Source organism: Pantherophis guttatus, chromosome 1, assembly GCF_059756535.1.
Source record: "Pantherophis guttatus breed Tessera chromosome 1, ASM5975653v1, whole genome shotgun sequence".
Taxonomy (NCBI): domain Eukaryota; kingdom Metazoa; phylum Chordata; class Lepidosauria; order Squamata; family Colubridae; genus Pantherophis; species Pantherophis guttatus.
Window position 1 is genome coordinate 3,242,251 of NC_142063.1, and position 21,062 is coordinate 3,263,312.

Genomic DNA, 21,062 nt, shown 5'->3' on the forward strand with positions numbered 1-21,062 from the left:
TTTCAACATTGTGGTATGAAGAAAATCCAATTTCATCCTTTCAGTGAGGGCCACGCAGATCTCCTTCTCCTGGAGCATTGGCGTCAGAGTTGAGATGAAACGTTCTCCCCTGTCATCTTCAGGGGCAAAAAGCCCAACCCAGTTCCACTGAAAATGCAGGAGAAGCTGGACTAAAGCCACATGCTGAGGAAATTCACTGGGATTAATCCAGAAGAAGGAAGGATAAACTACTCTGTCTCCCTGAGTGAACTCAAAGCCAACGCCAAGCTGGAGAAAGTGAGATTCTTGATAAATTTTAGGTGTCACCTTTATGTGGATTATTGTCCCACCTGTTAGGCTGGCTCACTTTGAATGCCAAACTGATTTTTTTTTTGCCTTCTTAATATAGAGAATATATTAAAAGGATGGTTACATTTTTATGAAAAATATGCTTGGAAGGAATTTGTTTTGGAAAGTACAGCATTACAGATTTATCTAATTATCTATTACTTCTGAATTCTATAAAACCATATCTTGACAAACAAAATATAAATATATGTCCCCCAAAACACCTTTTTTTAAAAAAAAAAATGATTTATATGCCGCCCTTCTCCGGAGACTCAGGGCGGCTTACAATGTGCTAAGAAATAGCCTTCATCCTTTTGTATATTTATACAAAGTCAGCTTATTGCCCCCACAAACTGGGTCCTCAATTTACCTACCTTAGAAAGGATGGAAGGCTGAGTCAACCTTGAGCCTTGGCGAGATTCGAACTTACTTTAATTGCAGGCAGCTGGTCTTAATAACAGGGTGCTTTAGACCACTGTACTACCAAGGCCCTTTGTTTTCCACCTTTGGCTTCTCTGTGTGCTTTGTTGTTTGTCTAGCTCACACTGTATCCAATGAGGCCTCTTACCTGTGGGACCTTGAAGATGCTGAAGATGGAGGCCATCTGCCTTGAGGATCTGGGATTGAGATCTCCGATGACAGAGAGCAGAGGATGCTGCCTGTCACATTTGTAACCTGGAATCATTCGGCCTCGGGTGGAGAGCAGGGAGAGGCTGATTATGGAAATCTCCACTTCAGTCTGAGAATTGCTATAGATGTGGAAGCCAAGGGTGATGTTGGAGAAAACACCCAGATCCTTGTTGATCTCTTTGACTGCAAACACCAAGGCTATGAACTGCTGGTAGTTCTTGGGTACGACTCTAAAGTGAGAAAATCATTGGGGAAATTTTAAGGAAAGCTTGTGTGTGTTGATGAAGTTTATCTGGCTTTTTCCCCCAATATCCTTTGTAGCAGGAAATCCCAAATTCATTTGGGTTTGTTTTATTGTTAAGGCTGTTCCTTGATTAATATTTGATGGCCTTGAGAGAAAGAAGAAAATCCTGTTCATCCATATCACAGATTAATTTGACGGCCGTGACCGGGGGGGGGGGGGGGTTCGCACAGGTACACCTGGTGCGCCAATTGCGCCCTTTCCTAGACTGTGATGCCCTTCGCATGGTCACTCATGCCTTGGTTACATCCTGCTTGGATTACTGCAATTCCCTCTACATGGGGCTGCCCTTGAGGTGCACCCGGGGGCTCCAGCTGGTCCAGAATGCGGCCGCGCGGGTGGTTACAGGAGCTCCTCATTACTCCCGTGTAACACCTCTCCTGCGCAAGCTGTACTGGTTACCGGTGGTCCACCGGATTCACTTCAAGGTGCTGGTATTGACCTATAAAGCCCTACATGGCTTAGGCCCAGGATACTTGCAGGACCATCTCCTGCCTGCTTCCCACCGTCCTGTCCGCTCTCACAGAGCTGCTCTCCTCAGGGTACCGTCGACCAGGCAATGCCATCTGGCAATGCCCAGGGGTAGGGCGTTCTCTGTGGGCGCCCCTACCCTTTGGAACGAATTACCCACCGAGCTCCAGATGGCCCCGGATCTCCGCTCCTTCCATCGAGGCCTGAAGACTTGGCTATTCCAACGAATGGGTTGATGCTGATTCTTGGGTTTTATTATTCATTGATTTTAATTTGGTTTTAAATTTGGATTTTATTATTTTATCATTGTATGTTTTTAATCCTGTGTTCACCGCCCTGAGTCCTTCGGGAGAAGGGCGGCATATAAATACTGCTAAATAAATAAATAAATAAATAAATAAATAAATAAATAAATAAATAAATAAATTTATATCTCTCTATTGTCCCTCCCTCCTTCACTTTGCTCCAGTGGGCATAGTCCTTCCCAATTGCTCCTCTTCCACCCTAATCAATTTGGTTCTCTCTTGGAGCAGCTTCTTGTGATCTGGTAGCCATTGCTGAGTACAGGACTTCAGTGGGAGTCAGAGGTCTGATTTACTGAAGGACATTACCAACCCTGATTCTGAAACTGAGGCATTTCTTCAAACTCCTCCACAGTGTCAATGGGTTTATTTATTTATTTATTAATTTGTCAAACATGTACAAGATAGCAGGTATAAGTATGAACATAAACACGACCGAAGGAAATGAATACAAATAAATGGGGACAGTAGGACAGGGACAGTAACCATGGTGTCAGGTAGTGCATTCCAAGCGTTGACCACTCTGTTGCTGAAGTCATATTTTCTGCAATCGAGTTTGGAGCGGTTTACCTTGAGTTTGTATCGATTGTTTGCCTGTGTATTATTGTGGTTGAAGCTGAAGAAGTCATTGACAGATAAGATGCTGTAGCAGACAATTTTGTGTACTAGGCTTAGATCGGACCACAGGCGACCCGTTCCAGATTGTCCAAGCCCAAAATTTCAAGTCTGGTGGCATAAGGGATTCTATTGTGAGAAGAGGAGTGGAGTACTCTTCTCGTGAAATACCTCTGGACCCGCTCAATCATATTAATGTCCGATATACAGTGTGGATTGCAGGCAGATGAGCTGTATTCAAGAATTGGTCTGGCAAAGGTTTTGTATGCCCTAGTTAGCAATACAATGTTACTGGAGAAAAAGCTTCACAAAATTAGGTTAACAACTCTTAATGCCTTTTTGGCAATGCTGTTACAGTGAACTCTGGGGCTTAGATCATTTGAGATGAGTATTCCTAGATTCTTTGACAGAGTGAGGATCATCTACGAAGTCATTTCAGCCCAACTTGTATTTGGTGTTCTGATTTTTATTGCCAATGTGTAGGACAGAGCATTTATTAGTTGAAATTTGGGGTTGACAATTGCGTGACCATCCTGACACATAGTCAAGGTAGCTTTGTAGGGTAGCAGCATTGTCAGTGGTGTTAAATAATTTTACATCATCAGCAAAGAGGAAACAGCTGCTTTTAATATGATCACATAGGTTGACCTCATCTTTGAGTTTTGCATCAGGAATTTCTATCCAAATTAATATTGTAAATCAACTTCTTCACTAGTCCAGCACAGTTTTTAAGGAGTTGTCCTTCCTCCCTTTTTTTGGGTGGTTTATTTGCTTCCTGATCAAGAGTTCTGGAAAGATAGTGAATTCTAGCCTATTTCATGAGTTCAGTTCTTTATTGAGAAAAAAACAAATTTCTGAACTATCCTAGGGCATTGTAAACATCAGTAGAACACATATTTTTTAAAAGAATCACTGAATACAAAGCAAAGCAAATAATTATTTGTATCTTCCCCCTTTGGATGAAACTTACAAAATATTCTTCAGAGGTAGAGATGGGTCTTTTTGAAAGGACTGGATGTTGAATTTATATATAGTTCCCAGGGGAAAATTCCCACCAATAATGAAATCACCAGGCCTGTAAAAATCTCTTGTAGTGTATACAGTGTTTGTCAACACACAGCCAGTTTGCATCCTCTTAGCAGTATTTGGAGGCAGGAGCCAGAAGAGCAGCAGCAGAAAAAGAAGATGCAGCCCAGTCATTCTTCTCACCTTCCCTCCTAGATCAGAAATCAAGTTTTGTGCAGAAGCTGAATTTGCAGGTAGCACTTGAAATCTCACCAGAGCTTTTGCAGCATAGAGAGAGGTTGTGCCACCTGCATGGCCTCAGTGCAAATTTATATCAACCATGCTTCCTCTTATTTTTGTTTGTGCTGTGACCAAGGAGAAAATGAAGGCCAGTTAAATTTCACCAAACCTCAGAGTTAGCTCTTTGAAAGACAAGGCAAGGTGACATGCCCCTACCCACACTGGGAGAACTCCGAGTATATAATTTAAAGCCGGTTTTATCTTGGAAGATTTTCATGGGTAGAAATCCATAGGGGATACATTAAAAATTACTGTCCTTCTGATAATTGCACAGAAAAGCAATTTTCCTATTTACTGAGCAATAGCTACTCTTCACACACCAGATTGAGAAAAATGGCTTTGATTTTACTATAGTTAATCCACAGATCAGATGCAGTTGAGAGTCAAGGTGAAGTTGGGTATTTGAGTTAAGTGAAACTGAGCTTGTGCACAGAAGCTGAGCATGTGCATAGCCTCTTTCATACTTTGTTTGGATAGTATAAGTGTTCATGGAGAATGGTGACACATTACAATCAGTTGTAACCTAGTTAGTCTCGGCAATCATACCAATGATCAGATGGAATAAGTGGTTTATAGATACCAACATGGCAGGTGAGGAAGTTAGACACTAACTTCTCCCATAGAACTTAAAAATCAGCAAGAAGATATTTCAAGGTGTTCGGCAAATTTAAACTCTACAGGAGGTTTATCAAACAGCTAGTTGGAATCAGAAAGCTTTTTCTTCTGCACAATTGAGAGCGTTTTTATAAACTGCATCACTGTTTGGTTTGGTGGAGCAGAGCCTCAGATAGAAGGTCATGCAAACCTTCCACTCTAAGCATCTGTGGACCGGATTGAAAAGTCTCAGAGATTACCTGGCATGACCGGATTTTGGAGATCCTCCTTCCAAGCCTCATCATGGTTGGTCGCCCTCCTGATTCATGCATTGAATTTAGAATTTAGAATAACAGAATTGGAAGGGCCCAGGCAGGAAACCCTACACCACTTCAGACAAATGGTTGTCCAATCTCTTCTTAAAAACTTCCAGTGTTGGAGCATTCACAACTTCTGCAGGCAAGTTGTTCCACTGGTTAATGGTTCTCACTGTCAGGAAATTTCTCCTGTCAGCACTCTCTAACTATCTTTCTTCTTCTTTATCTTTATTTGATTTGTATACCGCCCTACTCCTGAAGGACTCAGGGCGGTGAACAGCCAAACAGTAAAATACATAAATACAAAATTTAAAAACAGGATAAAATCAAATTAAACAATTTGGCCCAGACAAATTAAAACACCCCAATCATTTAAAACAGATTAAAATTTGCATATTAAAAGAAAAGAGGGAAGAGATTAGGCCAGGCCCGCCTGGTGGAATAAAAAGGTCTTCAAAGCGCGGCAGAAGGTGCGCAGATCCAGGATCCTCCGTATCTCCGGGGGGAGTTCATTCCAGATAGTAGGTGCCCCCACAGAGAAGGCTCTCCCCCTTGGGGCCGCCAGATGACATTGTTTGGCTGATGGCACCCGGAGGAGCCCCTCTCTATGAGAGCGTACCGGCCAGTGGGAGGCTATTGGTGGTAGTAGGCGGTCCCATAGGTAACCAGGTCCTAAGCCAGGGAGCGCTCTAAAGGTGGTAACCAAAACCTTGAAGCGCACCCGGAAGACCACCGGGAACCAGTGCAGCTCACGCAGGAGAGGTGTTACATGGGAACGCCATGTCGCTCCCATTACCACCCGCGCGGCCGCACTCTGCGCCAGGTGGAGCCTCTGGGTGCTCCTCAAGGGGAGCCCCATGTAGAGAGCGTTACAATAGTCCAGGCGGGAAGTGACAAGGGCATGAGTGACCGTGCGTAACGAGTCCCGATCCAGAAAGGGACGCAACTGGCGAATCAGGCGGACCTGATGAAAAATCCTCCCAGTCACGGCCGTCAAGTGCTCTTCTAAAGACAGCTGTGAATCCAGGAGGACGCCCAAGTTGCGAACCCTCTCCGTGGGAGCCAATGATTCACCCCCAATAGTCAGTGATGGCACCAACTGACTATATCGGGACGTCGGAAACCACAGCCACTCGGTCTTGGACGGGTTGAGTCTGAGCCTGTTTCTCCCCATCCAGATCCGCACGGCCTCCAGGCACCGGGACATCACTTCAAGGGCATCGTTGGGGTGATCAACTACCACTGTGTCTTCTGGCCCATTGTACACTTTACTCTTCCAGCTACTAAATTCCAAATCCCAACATACCCATTCCTTCCACCAAATCCATGCCTCACAAAATAGTCCCTTTGCTTTTTTTCAGATTGTTTTGAAAGACTTTCCATCAACTTCCTCCATCCATGACTTTCTTAGCATCCCTTTAACTAAGTGTGATTATTCATCGAAGTTCATTCCTCATAACAGATTGTCCACCATGTTTCTATATCCATTTGAATGCCACTTGATTGTTTAATCCCTTTCCCCAAATTTACTGTCTCCTCTACATTCGGCCGCTTTTCAAGGCCTGAATTGTTCCAGACGGTCACTGGGAACAGAGGTTTTGCAGCCCCCTGACAAGGTCTTCATGTGAATTGTACAATAGATTTCTCTTTCAAACACAACTATTTTGAAATTTCACACACACACACACACACATATCCATAAGATCACACAAAGCGATGGCTTGAAAAATTGGTTTGCAGACAATTTACTTTAAGAATAGAATAGAATAGAATAGAATAGAATAGAATAGAATAGAATAGAATAGAATAGAATAGAATAGAATAGCTGAATTGGAAGGGACCTTGGAGGTCTTCTAGTCCAGCCCCCTGCTTAAGCAGGAAACCCTACACCACTTCAGACAAATGATTATCCAATCTCTTCTTAAAAACTTCCAGTGTTGGAGCATTCACAACTTCTGCAGGCAAGTTGTTCCACTGATTCATTGTTCTAACTGTCAGGAAATTTCTCCTTAGTTCTAAGTTGCTTCTCTCCTTGATTCATTTCCAGCTGTTGCTTCTTGTCCTGCCCTCAGGGGCTTTGGAGAATAGCTTGACTCTTGCAAATCATTTGGGTTCTGAGATATCATATCATCTGTATGTAATATAGTACATAGAAAATTGTCTTCCAAATAATCAGTTCCTAAGCACTTTCTGTATTCTTATTTATAAGTTAATTAAACAAGCAACAGAACACCATGCAACTGTGTCTTCTTAATAATGCACATGTTGTAATCCATTTATTCTCTCCCTCCCTTCCTCCTACCTCATAATATTTGAAAGATAAAAAATAGTAAGAAGAGCAGGAGCAGGAAAATATCCATTAATATCATTTTCACATGATCTTATTTTCTGATAATTTTTAGTCCATTAATGGAGAGTAAAACAATGTAGCTCATTTAAATTGCAGAATTAAAAGAACTCTAATAATTTGAATGAAAAAGTTAGCAGGGGATTCGACAAAGCCTCAGGGATCAAAATAATCAAACATGCTTAAAAACATGCTAACCCAACCAATTTTTATACACTTTTGATTAACATAGTGATAAACTGTAGTGCTAGAAACTAACACCCACCTTGTTTATGTCAATGCTTATTTCTAAGTTGTTCACGGGGCCTCAATGGGGAGATCTGGAATTAATGAAAAAATGGGTAATTGTTGATGATTAATAGATCTGATGTAATTAGTCACTTCACTTGATTTTGAATTATTTAATAAACTAGCCCTATTCTCACTTTTTTAAAAAAGAAATCTGATAAAAGATATCTGATAAAAAAAATCAAAATAAAAGTACCCAATTAAAGTGCAAATCAGAGATTCTTGTGCTTCATTATATTATTTCTACAATTCAGATTGGGCCTCAGCAGAATAATGTAGCATTTGGGGAAAAAAATGCAAGCCAAGAGACCAGCCCCAGAGGCCAAGATAGAGAAGATCTCCACGGCCACCATGAACTTCCCTTTGGTGCTCAGGTAGGTGGGGAGGAAGGTGATCCAAACACTGCAAAAGACCAGCATGCTAAAAGTAATAAACTTGGCTTCATTAAAGCTGTCAGGCAATTTCCTTGCCAAAAAGGCCACTGTGAAACTGATGATGGCCAAAAAAGCCAGGTAGGCGAGGACAGCATAAAACATTGAAACTGAGCCTTCATTACATTCCAAGATGGCCTCTCCTACCAAGGAGCGAAAGTCCCAGTTGGGAAATGGGGGAGAGGTTACCAGCCAGATGGCACAAAGAACTCCTTGGATCAGGGGACATGCTATGACAATGGAGTTGGTCAGTGGTTTTCCTAAGAATTTCCTTGCCTTGTTTCCTGGTTTGGTGGCCATGAAGGCCAGAACCACCATGACAGTTTTTGCCAAGACAGAGGAAACTGCAAGGGAAAAGAGAATGGCAAAGGCAGTTTGTCGGAAGAGACAAGTGAGCTTCCTGGGTCGACCAATGAAGAGGAAAGAGCAGAGGAAGCAGAGCAGGAGGGAGACCAGGAGGAGGTAGGTGAGATCTCGGTTGTTGGCCTTGACAATTGGTGTGTCACGATGTTTATGGAATATCAGCAGGATTGCAGATGTGATCATAGAGAGAGAAAGTGCTAGAGAAACTAAAGTGTATCCCAGGGTGTCTTGATAGGAAAGGAAGTGGATCTTCTTGGCAATGCAGTGATCCTTGTTCTTGTTGGGATATTGGTCTTCTGGGCAAGGGTCACAGTGAGTTGCATCTGAAATCAAGAGTCTTTGTCTTAGGACTTCAGGTCCATCCACAGTGAGCTCCCCCCTCCCCTCCCCAGTTCCCATTTTGATTCCTTTCTGATAAGTGCAACTCAAAAAGAAGTGATGAAAAGAGCAGCTTTTGATGCCCTAAAAAGTGGAGATCATTGTAGGTTCAAATTGAGCCCAAGGATCAATTCCTTAGATATCAGGATCTCTCTTCTCCACTTACATGATTATTTCATTTTTCTTTCAAAGGGAGAAATTGGGCATCTGATCTTTTTTTCCACTTTATACTGGAAGAAGTTTGATACATCTATTTATTAGGGATCCTGCTACTTGCTGTTTAGGTACATTATGTGCTGGTGTGTCCTATGATCATAAAATGACACAGACATGCACAAAGGAGAACATTCACACACCTGTATGGAATGGGAGGTCTGTAGGGTGGGAGAATGAATTCCCTATGTCAAATCATTTGCTCCCATCATGCATTTGGAGTAATTTTGCAGGAAGCAGCTATCAGACATAGGTAGATTCTCTGACAAGCCTGAAAGCTTCCAGGGAGATTGATGATCTTGACAGAGGAAGCACAGTAAAAATAACCCAAACTTTGGACAGAAACACTTCACTCATAAAAAAGATCAATAGCTGATTTTCCCATTGGTTTGTGAAAGGAAGAGTAGAAAGAAGAGTAAGAAACCTACAAATTAATGCGTTGAGTCCACCCTATGTAAAATTGGGCCAGGAGAGAAGTCCTACCAATGTTTATTCTTCAGGAATGGGAAGTCAAACAGTTGGCAGGACAATTTGTATCCATATCCTGAAGCATGTGAAACCTATTACAAGTGACCAAAATTACTCTTAATATTTTGATCTACTGAAAAGCTTCCTTGATCCTGGAAAATCTACATTTGAAGGTTGCTCTACCTGTCTGATTAGAGATGGTCCCTTCTGGACAAGGGTCACATTGGTAGCAGCAAACCTGCTCGTCCTCTGGAACTCTTCTCCTCTCTCCTGCTTGGCACCGTTTTATGCCACATCTGGCAAAGGGCATCTTCTAAGAGAGAAATGAGAAATGTTTGAGATGGTCTATTAATTGTTCGTGCATCCTATGATGATTTTCACATTGACATCTCCATGTTCAGAAGGTCTTTAGAAGTGTACCATCAACCATGAAACCTGCTAAGCCATTGATGTGGAGGCTTAGAACTTGGAGTCTGCATGTAATATCAGTTCCAGTCCTGAACCTCAGTTCTTCCAAGGAAAGGGGCTGCCTTCCCCTCAATTCTGTTCCTCCCCACATATTTCCTCTCCCCATCTCTGCTACTTTGGTCACACTGCATTGCATAAAAAGGCCACCACATTCCACCATATTCTTGCATTGAGTCTTTGAGCTACAACTTTTCCCAAAAGCTGAAACGTTCAAACTAAACAGGAATGATTCATAGTTCACTGTGGCTTTCTCTAATTGCTCCCTGGGTTTCAACAGGATTCTTTTCAATCCGAATTCTTATTGGCCACGGCATAAATCAGACTTAAATCTTTTGCATGAAAAGAACAATTTTCAAACCACAGCTGTCAGATTTTCTGATTCAATTCCCATTTTTTCCACTGAGGAAGACATTCCCCATTCCCAGGAGAGAATCAGTTTTTCCACGAATTCAGACATTTCCCTCCATTCTACCTTTGTGGCCCAGATGATTGAATCAGAGTTGATAGTGAAATCCTGGCCTGGAGAAGCTCCGGGATCTATATGGCCAATTTTCACAGAGACAAAAGAATAATTGGGGAAGAAAACCCAGTTGAGAAGATCATAACGAGCAGATCCCAGTCCATTTTCTGAGAAGTAGATTTCATCTCCAGCACTGTTGTTGAACTGAATTTTCCTCAAATAGGGAAGAAGCTGAAAGAAAAGAGACCTTCAATAATTGGAATAATTGGGACTTTCTATAGAATGGCAGTTTGAGCAACTCCCAGAAACTGTCTGACAGTGTAGTGGTCTTATTATGTTTCTATTTTGCTAAATAACTGTGTAATTGGTGAATTTTAGAAGATTGTTGCTGGAGACAGAAATGTCCTGATTATAACTTTTTTCCATTTTAATTTTAACTTTAATGTTTTAATGTTTTAACTGTGTAATTGTTTTATTTTGATATTTATGGTATTTAAGCCAACCAGAATCACTTGGGAGAGACATGGGTGGCATATAAATTATATATAAATTGCGGCTCAGAGTTTAATACAACTGCCTAACATTCAGGCAGCCCAAGTTCGAATCCGAGTAAGGGTATGGCTAGCTGATGAGAGATAAATAGCTTGAAATAGATCTATACTAGTCTCCCTTTATTTCTTTATCAGTGAAATATAAATTTGGTATAAAATGGTTTGTCGTGAATGCGACTGCTTGAGGGCTCCTGGATTGGAGCTGAAAGGCGAAAGGGAAGCAGTATGCTCCCTCCTACATGTTGGTGTAGACCAGGTGCCTCAATAGAAAAACACTTTATAGAAAGAAAGAAAGAAAGAAAGAAAGAAAGAAAGAAAGAAAGAAAGAAAGAAAGAAAGAAAGAAAGAAAGAACCTGATCAGCTAAGAATTAACAATGGATTTACAGCTTCTGAATGTTTGTGAGTATTTTGCTGTTTAACTGCAAGTGGGAGCAAAGTACCAGAACATTGCCTGTGAACTTTGGACTTGGAGTAAACCCTACATGCAATTCTATGACAATAATTATAATTTTTAAAAACACAATCAAATAACAAGATCTACCTATCTCAGGAACCTGGGAAGGTTCTCAATGGGTGGCTAAAAATGCCACATCTAGTCTAAACATCTGTCTGGCTGTGAACAACAACAATAATAATTGAAGTAAAATGTGATGACAACTTTACATGGGCATGGCTTAAGATGGGAACCATCAAGAAAGAAACGGAAGGTTTAATACCCGCTGCTCAAGAACAAGCACTACAAACTAATGCCATTAAAGCAAAGATACAAAAATCCACCGACAATCGAAACTGCCGATTTTGCAACAACAAAGTTGAAACTGTTTCACATTTAATATGTGAATGTAGCAAAATTGCACAAACTGATTACAAAGCTAGACACGACCGAGTTGCTAAATTAGTCCATTGGTCATTATGTAAAAAATACAATTTTCCTGTATCCAAAAAGTCATGAGAACATAAAGTGGAAAAAGTTATAGAAAATTAGAAGGTGAAGATCTTGTGGGACTTTCAAATACAGACGGATCGTCACTTGGAACACAACACACCAAATATCACAGTTGTCAAAAACCGAAACGTACAATTTATTGACATCGCGGTACCAGGAGATGCCAGAGTCAAAGAAAAAGAACTGGAAAAAATCATGAAATATCGTGACCTGGCCATCGAAACTACATGGCTATGGATGAAACACGTAACAGTGATACCCATTGTCATCGGGGCACTTGGTACCATGTCCAAGAATTTTATAAGATACATCAGCAAATTGCAGCTTCTTGCAATAACACCAACGGAACTACAAAAAACTGCACTACTTGGAACATTGTACATCTTAAGAAGGTACTTGGTTGATACCTAGGATGTTGGCAGCAACCCGTATCAACCATTAGCACCAGTCAATGGTATTTGTGATGCATTTTTGAATGTTTAGTTGACTGAGTTTCATATTTAATGAATAAAGATTGCTCCCCACAGAGAGGGCTCGCAATCTGGGCATCCTCCTGGATGCATGGCTGTCTTTAGAAGAGCATATGACGGCCATGGCCAGGGGGGGCTTTTTCTCAGGTTCGCCTGATTCACCAGTTGCAGCCCTTTCTGGACCGGGACGCCCTGCGCACGGTCACTCATGCCCTTGTCACCTCCCGGCTGGACTATTGTAATGCTCTCTACATGGGGCTCCCCTTGAAGAGCATTCAGAGGCTCCAGCTGGTCCAGAATGCGGCTGCGCGGGTGGTTATGGGCGCAATCCATTGTGCCCACATGACACCCCTCCTGCATGAGCTGCACTGGCTCCCAGTGGTCTTCCGGGTGCGATTCAAGGTGTTGGTCACCACCTTTAAAGTGCTCCATGACATAGGACCCAGGTACCTTCGTGACTGACTTCTGCCACCAACAGCCTCTCACTGGCCAGTTCGCTTCCACAGAGAGGCTCTCCTCAGGGTGCCATCAGCCAAGTTATGTCAGCTAACGACACCCAGGGGGAGGGCCTTCTCTGTGGGAGCCCCTGCCCTGTGGAATGAACTGCCCCCGGAAATACACAAGATCTCCGACCTCCATATATTTCGCTGTGCCCTCAAGACCCTGCTGTTCCGCCAAGTCGGGCTATCAATGTAATGATTTTTAAATTGGGTGTTTTAAATTTTTGGGGTTTTAAATCTGAGCCAAAATTATGTAATAATTTTAATTATTCTTAACTGATGTCTGTTTTTGTGCTTTTAATAGGCTGTACACCGCCCTGAGTCCTTCGGGAGAAGGGCGGGATAGAAATAAAATTATTTATTTATTTATTTAATAATATAAAGCCAGAATTGAGAAGGCAGCAACTGACAGCAGATGCCACTTCTACAAAGAAAGGGAAAAAACAGTGGACCGCCTAATTAGCTGCTGCAATAAGATGATACAGTAGAATATATGATGCATTGGAATAGCTGCAAGGATTACTGCTTGTCTGCAAGCAATTGTGATTATGGTATAATATAAACAAAGTAATAGAAAATTAAGAAGCTGAAATACTCTGGGATTTAGAATCCACACACACAAGCACCACAAACTATCCTCGACTTAACAATTGTCAATAAGAAATACAAGAAGTACCAAGAGTGGACAAGGCGATACAACAAAATAGAAGAGAAAGAACCGGAGAAAATAGCAAAATGCAAAGATGTTTCACTTCTCATCCAAGAAGCTTCTTCAGCTCTGACTGGATGGTGGGGAATAGAAGGATTTAGAGAGTCCTTGAGGCCACTTGGAGTGGTGCAAATGGGTGTGGAGCCTTTTTGGAATTGCTGAAAGGACTGTGTTGTAGATTGGAGATGGGAAGAAGAGAAAAATTCCACTTGATTGGGATAAACTGAATCTTTAACAACTTTGGGATGATTTTTATCTGTTAAGAACAATGTAGACTATAGAAAAAACCAAAGATATCTTAGTTAAACATAAACTAATTGTGTTTCAACAAATACAGAAAGCAATGGATAATGGCAGAAAACCTGATTTGGATCAACCCCAGACATGGAAAAATAGGAAGAAACTGGGGGAGCAACTACATGTGAAACCTGATTTAGAGACGGATAATAAATTTATAACATGGAATCTTAATAGGGCAAATATCATAATAAAGTGAAAGAAAATATTTCATATTTAAATTAAATGTTCATATACTGTAATTTGTTCACAGGAAACAAAAATGCTGGAAAGAAGGAAGCCGGTTTGAAGATAGAGTAAAAAGTGAAATATATTTGGGTATTGCTTACAAATAAAGACTCTAAGTTGTTTCAAAATAACTCTGTAGCTGTTTGGAATGACATCAAAAAGGCTTTCATAAAATGGGGTAATTTACAATTATCTTTGCTGAGTACAAAGATGTGAAGGTCTTTCTTATACGAACCCTATGGAGAAATGTTCTATTTTCCTACCATTTCCCCCTTCTACTGCTTTTCAACAAGCATTAAAACATTTTTTTTAATAATTGCTTTTTTAATCTGTTCTGAGATGCGTTTATATTTTGATATACTGTAGATATTTAACCGATAATTCAACCAAATACATATGGGAAGCTTTCTCTCTAAACATCTGTGGACTGGATAAAATTCACAGAGATTACCTGCCAGGACTGGATTTTGGAGATCCCCTTTCCAAGCCTCATCATGGCTTTTTTCCCACCTGATCCATGCATGGCATGCAACGCATGTGCCACAGCATAAACGGCATTGTAGATATTGTAACTTTCACCTGCCATGCTCATTTCAAAAATATAGGATGGCAGATTCTGTACATTCTCCTTTCCTGTGCATGCTTTTCTCCCGTTTTGAGGGATCTCCTCTGGTTTCTGGAACTCACAGTCAAAGATAGTTTTCCACCACTGTGGGAGAAACACGTCCCCTTGTGGGTTCAAAGGGTCTAAAGACAAGAGGAAGTGGCTGAATTCTGGGACATCAGCAGTGTGGTCCCTAACATGCAAAGCCCCATGGAAGTGCTTTATGAATTTCAGTTCCTCTTGAGCTTTCAGCACGATAGGTTTCCAATAGGATGTTAAGATCCAAACTTTTCGTAATGTTGTATTTTGAACTATTTCAAATGATGCAAGAAATGATTGAATCTTTATAATAGTACTGGAATCTGCAAACAGAATAATCACTTCAGCTTTAAACCAAATTTTAGAAGTACGAATAAGTGTCTTCTCTAAAGTATTATAACCTCCAAATTCCACCATTAGAGTGAAGGCCAGGCAGATCTCCTTCTCCTTGAGCATTGGCATCAGAGTTGACATGAAATGTTCTCCACTGTCGTCTTCAATGGCCAAAAGACCAACCCAGTTCCACTGGAAATGCAGGAGCAGCTGGACTAAACCCACATACTTTAGAAATTCCTTGGGATTAATCCGCAGGAAGAAAGGATAAATTCTTCTGTCTCCCTGAGTGAACTGAAAGCCAACTCCAAGCTGCAAGAAATGAGATTCTTCTTTCAAAAACAAAGTGTTATGGTGATTTTATGGGTCATCATAGTGTGAATTACTGCCATACCAGTTAATCTGACTCAGTTTGAGTGGCAAGCTTAAGGTTCTTCTTTTCCTATGAAGAGCCACCAATTATATATTTTGCCGGAATGTCAAAGGTCATAACACAAGGAAAGGTACCATTAACTCATCCTCTGTGGAGATTCTCAGTCATCCAGGTCATAGTTGTCTCAAAGATGCTTTTTTCTTCAAATTGCAACTGGACTGTTTTTTCCTTGAGGAAGAAATAGAAAACTTTTCACTTCTCATCATGTGTAATCCGGGTGTCTCCCGGGAGCCTCCAGGACTGCTCAATAAGGAGATGGAAGCTATGGTGAGTTGTGATGAGAGGAGTGTCACCTGTTGAGCTAAATGAGCATTGTCAGCAAGGAGCTGCTCCATTTTGTCTGGCTGCCACCAAGGTCCTTTTCAGTCAGGAACAAACTGTTATGACCCAAGTCACGTAGGCAGGGGTAGGCTTCAATAAAGTCCTTTATTAAAGTCCTAACACCAGTTAGTCTGACACAGTTTGAATGACAAGCTTAAGGTTCTTCTTTTCCTACAAAAAGCCACCAGTTATATATGTTGCCTGATGGTGACAGGTCGTAACACAAGGAAAGGAACTATTAATTTATACTCTCAAAGGTGCTTTTTTCTTCAAATTGCAACTGGACTGTTTTTTCCTTGAGGAAGAAGAAGAAAAAACTTTTCACTTCTCATCCAAGAAGCTTCATCAGTTCTGATGTTGAGGGGGAATGGAAGGATAGGTTCTGATAGGAGGGTGGGTGGGAAGGGGAAACTGAAGGATTTGCAGTCGTATGGTTTGTTAGTACTCTCTGAGAGCTGTTGTGCCCACTTGAGGGTTTATCTGGGCCCTCAGGATCACCTGAATCAGGGCACAATTGGTTTTGGAATCTTCTTTGAACTGCTGCATGGACTGCATTGTAGACTGGAGACAGGTGGTGTCTTATTCCACCCCTTTGTTGAGGGAGGGGTGTTCAATTCTAACATTCTAACATCACTACTAACATGGGCAGCCTCCTGCCCACACCCTCTTATCTTTCTTGGTGACCTAAATCTACCTCTTATTAATTGGACCCTAAACAAATGTACAACTGAACCCATACATGCAACCCTGTACAACGCTGTAACTAATCTGGGACTAGATCAACTAGTAACTAATATCACTAGACTCAACAAGTGCCTTGATCTCATCTTCTGCAACAGTTTAAATTCAATTTATGGACTACGAATAAAAGAACCCTTTTCCAACAGTGACCATAGCATGATAGACTTTTATCTCAACTTACGTCCTCACATAGACAATGATAATGACACAATCCCAAAGTATAACTTTAGAAAAGCCAACTATGATCTCATATTGTGCCAATATGATATCTCCAATAACATTGTTCTTTGAGGAACTGGCCTGCCTCGGAGTTCTGCTTTCTATGGAGTTATTACTTGGAACCCTGACAGGTGAATGACCAAGCAGCGTAGTCAAGATTTTGCCCTGGTTCCTGATAGCTGTTGGATGGGGAGGAAGAATCTCTGTTTTAATCCTACCCAAATCAAGCAGCTGTAGATGATTGATTCTCCCAGTACTGGGTCCTGCATGACATTGCCCTGCCATGCTTGGGACTGTTGTTACTGGACTCTCGGCTCCTGCTCATGGAGCAGATTCTATCTATGGCCAGGAAGGTCTTTGAAAACCTTCAGTTGGTTGAACAGGAAGTTATTGAGCTGTGGAGAGTTTGAATGTCCATGAGACCCACGGAGAGGACAGAGGGAAGAGCCTTGGCAAAAGTGGAGGCAGCCAATCTGCTGTTATTGGGATTTGATTCAGTAATGGAAGTGGACCAGCATGAATTCATCCTTGAGAGAAGGGCTGATCTTCCACCTCTTTAGCAGAAATTGATTCATCATTTCCACAACAAAAAATGTTTGAGTCTCATTATTTTTGACAATTTTCATCTCTTATCCAAACTCCTTTTTTTAAAAGAAAAGATTATGAAGAAAGTGATCATACAGTAGCTTCAGTGGTCCCCTTTTAAAAGAAGGTGATGGAAAAGGGGTTCACACAGAACCTTTAAAAGACCCTGGATGAAGCGGTCTGTCTAAATTCCATCCACTCAGGATTCAGGGCTGGATGTGGGATGGAAAGGGCTTTGGTTGTGATTTTAGATGAAGTGTGGCAGGAACAGGATGGGGGGTAGTGCATCCACCCTGGTTCTACTTGACCTCAGTCCTCTCAGTGTGAGGGACCTTAGGGCTCAGATCTATTATCTTTCCTTTACAACTTCCTTAATCCATGTTAAACTCGCTGCCTTATAATATTTGTCCCAGGCTGGTAGGCCAAAACCCCCTCTAGATCTATCATCCTGTAATATATTTAAATTTATTCTTGGTTTTTTCCCCTCCCATACAAATTTTGATGTTATTTTGTTCAAAATTGTAAAAAAGTTTTTCTCTAATTTAACTGGAATAGTTTGAAATAAATAGAGGAGCCTCGGAAGTATATTCATCTTAATCGCCCCAATTCTTCCTACCAATGATAAGTTTAGTTTGCCCCATCTTTCTAAATCATTTTTAATTTGTTGTACTAACTCCCCATAATTATTATCTTTTATAGCCACATTCCTAGTTGTCAGATTGATACCTAAATATTTTACCCTCTTAATTACTTGTAATCCTGATTGTTTTTCTAATTCTTCTATTTGTTTTGCTGTTAAATTTTTAGTTAATATTTTAGTCTTATCCTTATTCACTTTTAAACCTGCCACCTTACCAAATTTCTCTATTTCTTCTGTTAATTTTAGTTCTGTTTCTAATGGATCTTCTATGGTTAAAAACCCTCTGCTGATCAAGGCAACTCAGCTTGGATCGTCAGAGCCATTTTTTTTTCTTTTAAATGCCTCTGACGATCCAAGCTGTGATGATCCCAGCTGAGTTGCCTGAACCCTCTGACGATCAGGCAACTCAGCTGGGATTGCCAGAGCCTTTTGAAAGCATTTTTTTACAACCTCTTCGGCGAAGAGGTTGTAGAAAAAATGGTTTTAAAAGTAAAAAAAAAAAATTGGCCACGTCCACCCAGTCACATTACCCCCCACCAAGCCACGCCCACAGAACCAGTAGTAACAAATTTTAGATTTCACCACTGATTAAAACATTAAAATTGTAACAGATAAATATTTCTAAAGGAATAAAAGTTGAAATGAATGTCAGAATCAAGTTATACTTAAAAGATGGGGATGGAGGGAACAGGATGTGCAGGCGGGATTGGCTCTTAATTCATCAAACACCTCCAGTGTGATGTTCCCCCATTGGGGTCCCCGGTCGTCTAGCAGAGTCAGATCTTCAGGCTCTGATGAAGATCAGAAGGGTGGGAGCCAATCTCTCCTCAGGGGATATAAGATCATCAAAGGGCAGGAGCCACAGCAGAGAAGGCTCTTCTGGACCCTGCCAGCTGGAGATGCAAGTGTGATCAGCATAGCAATTGCCCCATATTCTGGACTTGTGGCTCTGTTCAAAGTCATCCATGAGTTGACTAATCCCCATTTGGAGTAATGTAATGTTCTCACCATTGGGCTTCCCTTGAAGACTATTGGAAACTACAGTTGGTCCAAATGAAGTAGTTGTTTGAAATGTGGTGGCACTTAAGAGTGCTGGGCCCTACTAGGTGCTACTAGGTTCATCCATGTTGCATGAACTGAACTGGCTCCCAGATTCCTTCCAGGTACAATTCAAGGTACCAGTTATCACCTTTAAATGGAATTACATATCACAAAGGATTGCACGTCACAGGACTGGGTTATATGGGAGTTTCCTCCTGCCTCATGCTGCCAACCTAATCAGGGTGATGCCTTGGGTGACTTTGGTGGGAAGACAGACTCATAAATGAAACTTGAGTTTGATGTTGGGCTGGATTGAGTTATGCAGAGAGATCTCATAGAGGAGCTCCAATAGATGACATGGCACAAGAGTCAATCAGAATACTGCATGTGCTGTTGACATTATTTGCTCATCCCACCCTGGAAATTGCCCCTCGTTGATGAGGGATCACAGCTGGACATGATGGGTGGAGGATTTAAACTCATTTCAAGAAAATTGAATAGTAGTAGAGATTTCTATAAAGCCTCTGGAATCTATGCATACATACTCTGGTAGTGAATATAATACTTTAACATGTTAAAAGGAATGAAATGAGAATGTGTCATCATTGAAATTATAGACATCTTTAACTCCAGCTTTATTTCCATACAAGACACTGGACCTCAGTGGGGATAACTGGAAAACATGGAAAACAAATGGGTAATTGTTGCTCACAAGAGGTATGTTGTGACTAGACACAGCATTTGATGAGCAATTATTAAATGGACAAGATCTTCCTTCATTTAGTGATATTTTGGAAATATTCTAACTAAATTTCAAAGACAAATATAAATGTGACCTATCCCTACATTAGTTAGAGATGTTTGTTTCTTATCATATTTTCCCTACAATTCAGATGGGGCCTCAGTAGGATAATGTAGCATTTGGGGAAAAAGATGCAAGCCAAGAGACCAGCCCCAGAGGCCAAGATGGAGAAGATCTCCACGGCCACCATGGATTTCCCTTTGGTGCTCAGGTAGGTGGGGAGGAAGGAGATCCAAACACTGCAAAAGACCAGCATGCTGGTGTCAACAATGATGTCAGCTTTAAGCCACATTTTGGAATGTAAAAGTACCTGGATCATATGATGTACAGAATCATCTTTCACCGTTTCAGTGAAGGCCAGGCAGATCTCTTTCTCCTTGAGCATTGGGCTCAGAGTTGAGATGAAATGTGCCCCACTCTCACTTCCAGTGGCCAGAAGCCCAACCCAGTTCCACTGGAAATACAGGAGCAGCTGGACTAAAGCCACATACTGAGCAGATTCCTTGGGATTAATCCAGAAGAAGGAAAGATAAAGTCTTCTGTCTATGCAAGTGGACTCAAAGCCAACACTGAGCTGGAGAAAGTGAGAATCTTCTTTAAAAGATAACGCAAAATTTGATGGTCCCCATTGTGTGGTTTAGTGACCCCATCAATCAAGTTGAATCATTTTGAGAGATAAGTTTCTTCCCTTCTTAGGAAGAACCACCAATTAACATATTTGCAGAGTTGTGACATGTTAGAATCCAAGGGAAGAAACCATCAACCAAGGTGAACCAAGGTGAAGGTAGGCAAAATCACATCAGATACCTGCACAATTAGCACAGGAGCTGCATACAGATGGGAGGTTGAACAACTAGCCTTTTGGTGCAACCAGAAGTATCTTGAACTAAATACACTCAGGTAGGTGAGGACAGCATAAAACATCAAAGCTGAGCCTTCATTACATTCCAACCAAAAAATGGAAGTCCAAGTTGGGAAATGGGGGAGAGGTTACCAGCCAGGTGACACACAGAACTGCTTTTACCAGGGAACTGCTTGTAACATGGCCATAAAACTTAGTTAAAATTAGTACATTCTGAGTTGGGTCAGGCTGACCGAAGCTGACTGAGACAAATATGATAAGTAGTAAGGAAGCTGACATGTTCCAATTAATTGTTTTGATAAAGACAGATAATTAGGGTATTTCCAATGGGGATTTCTAATTGGGGGAACGTTGCTGAATAAACCAAAAACTTTATATAATGTCCAAAAACCAATGATAAGAAGAGGGCGTTTGGGACATTTTAATTGCTTTGCTGATTATTCATAAATGTATTTAAACCAT

General features: G+C 41.3%; 1 protein-coding gene across 1 annotated transcript; it reads right to left on the reverse strand.

The window, feature by feature from the left end:
* Positions 1 to 7,709: 7,709 nt before the first annotated feature.
* On the reverse strand, positions 7,710 to 16,265 carry LOC148116252 (vomeronasal type-2 receptor 26-like). The gene is made up of 5 exons (XM_087883540.1): positions 16,179 to 16,265; positions 14,432 to 15,268; positions 10,291 to 10,509; positions 9,534 to 9,663; positions 7,710 to 8,614 (listed from the first exon to the last, which is right to left on the reverse strand). Exons 1-5 carry the CDS (start codon positions 16,263 to 16,265, stop codon positions 7,710 to 7,712), a joined length of 2,178 nt encoding a protein of 725 aa, XP_087739666.1.
* Positions 16,266 to 21,062: the final 4,797 nt, after the last annotated feature.

What these genes read in the sequence shown, in the direction of transcription:
- LOC148116252 (XM_087883540.1), bottom strand. Translation starts at nt 16,265, where the DNA reads ATGCAGTCCATGCAGCAGTTCAAAGAAGATTCCAAAACCAATTGTGCC. An exon ending in GGGCCCAGATAAACCCTCAA is followed by an intron (nt 15,269 to 16,178) that starts GTGGGCACAACA and finishes CATTTCTTGCAG; the next exon opens with CTTGGAGTTGGCTTTCAGTT. An exon ending in GACCATCTCTAATCAGACAG is followed by an intron (nt 8,615 to 9,533) that starts GTAGAGCAACCT and finishes TCTTGATTTCAG; the next exon opens with ATGCAACTCACTGTGACCCT.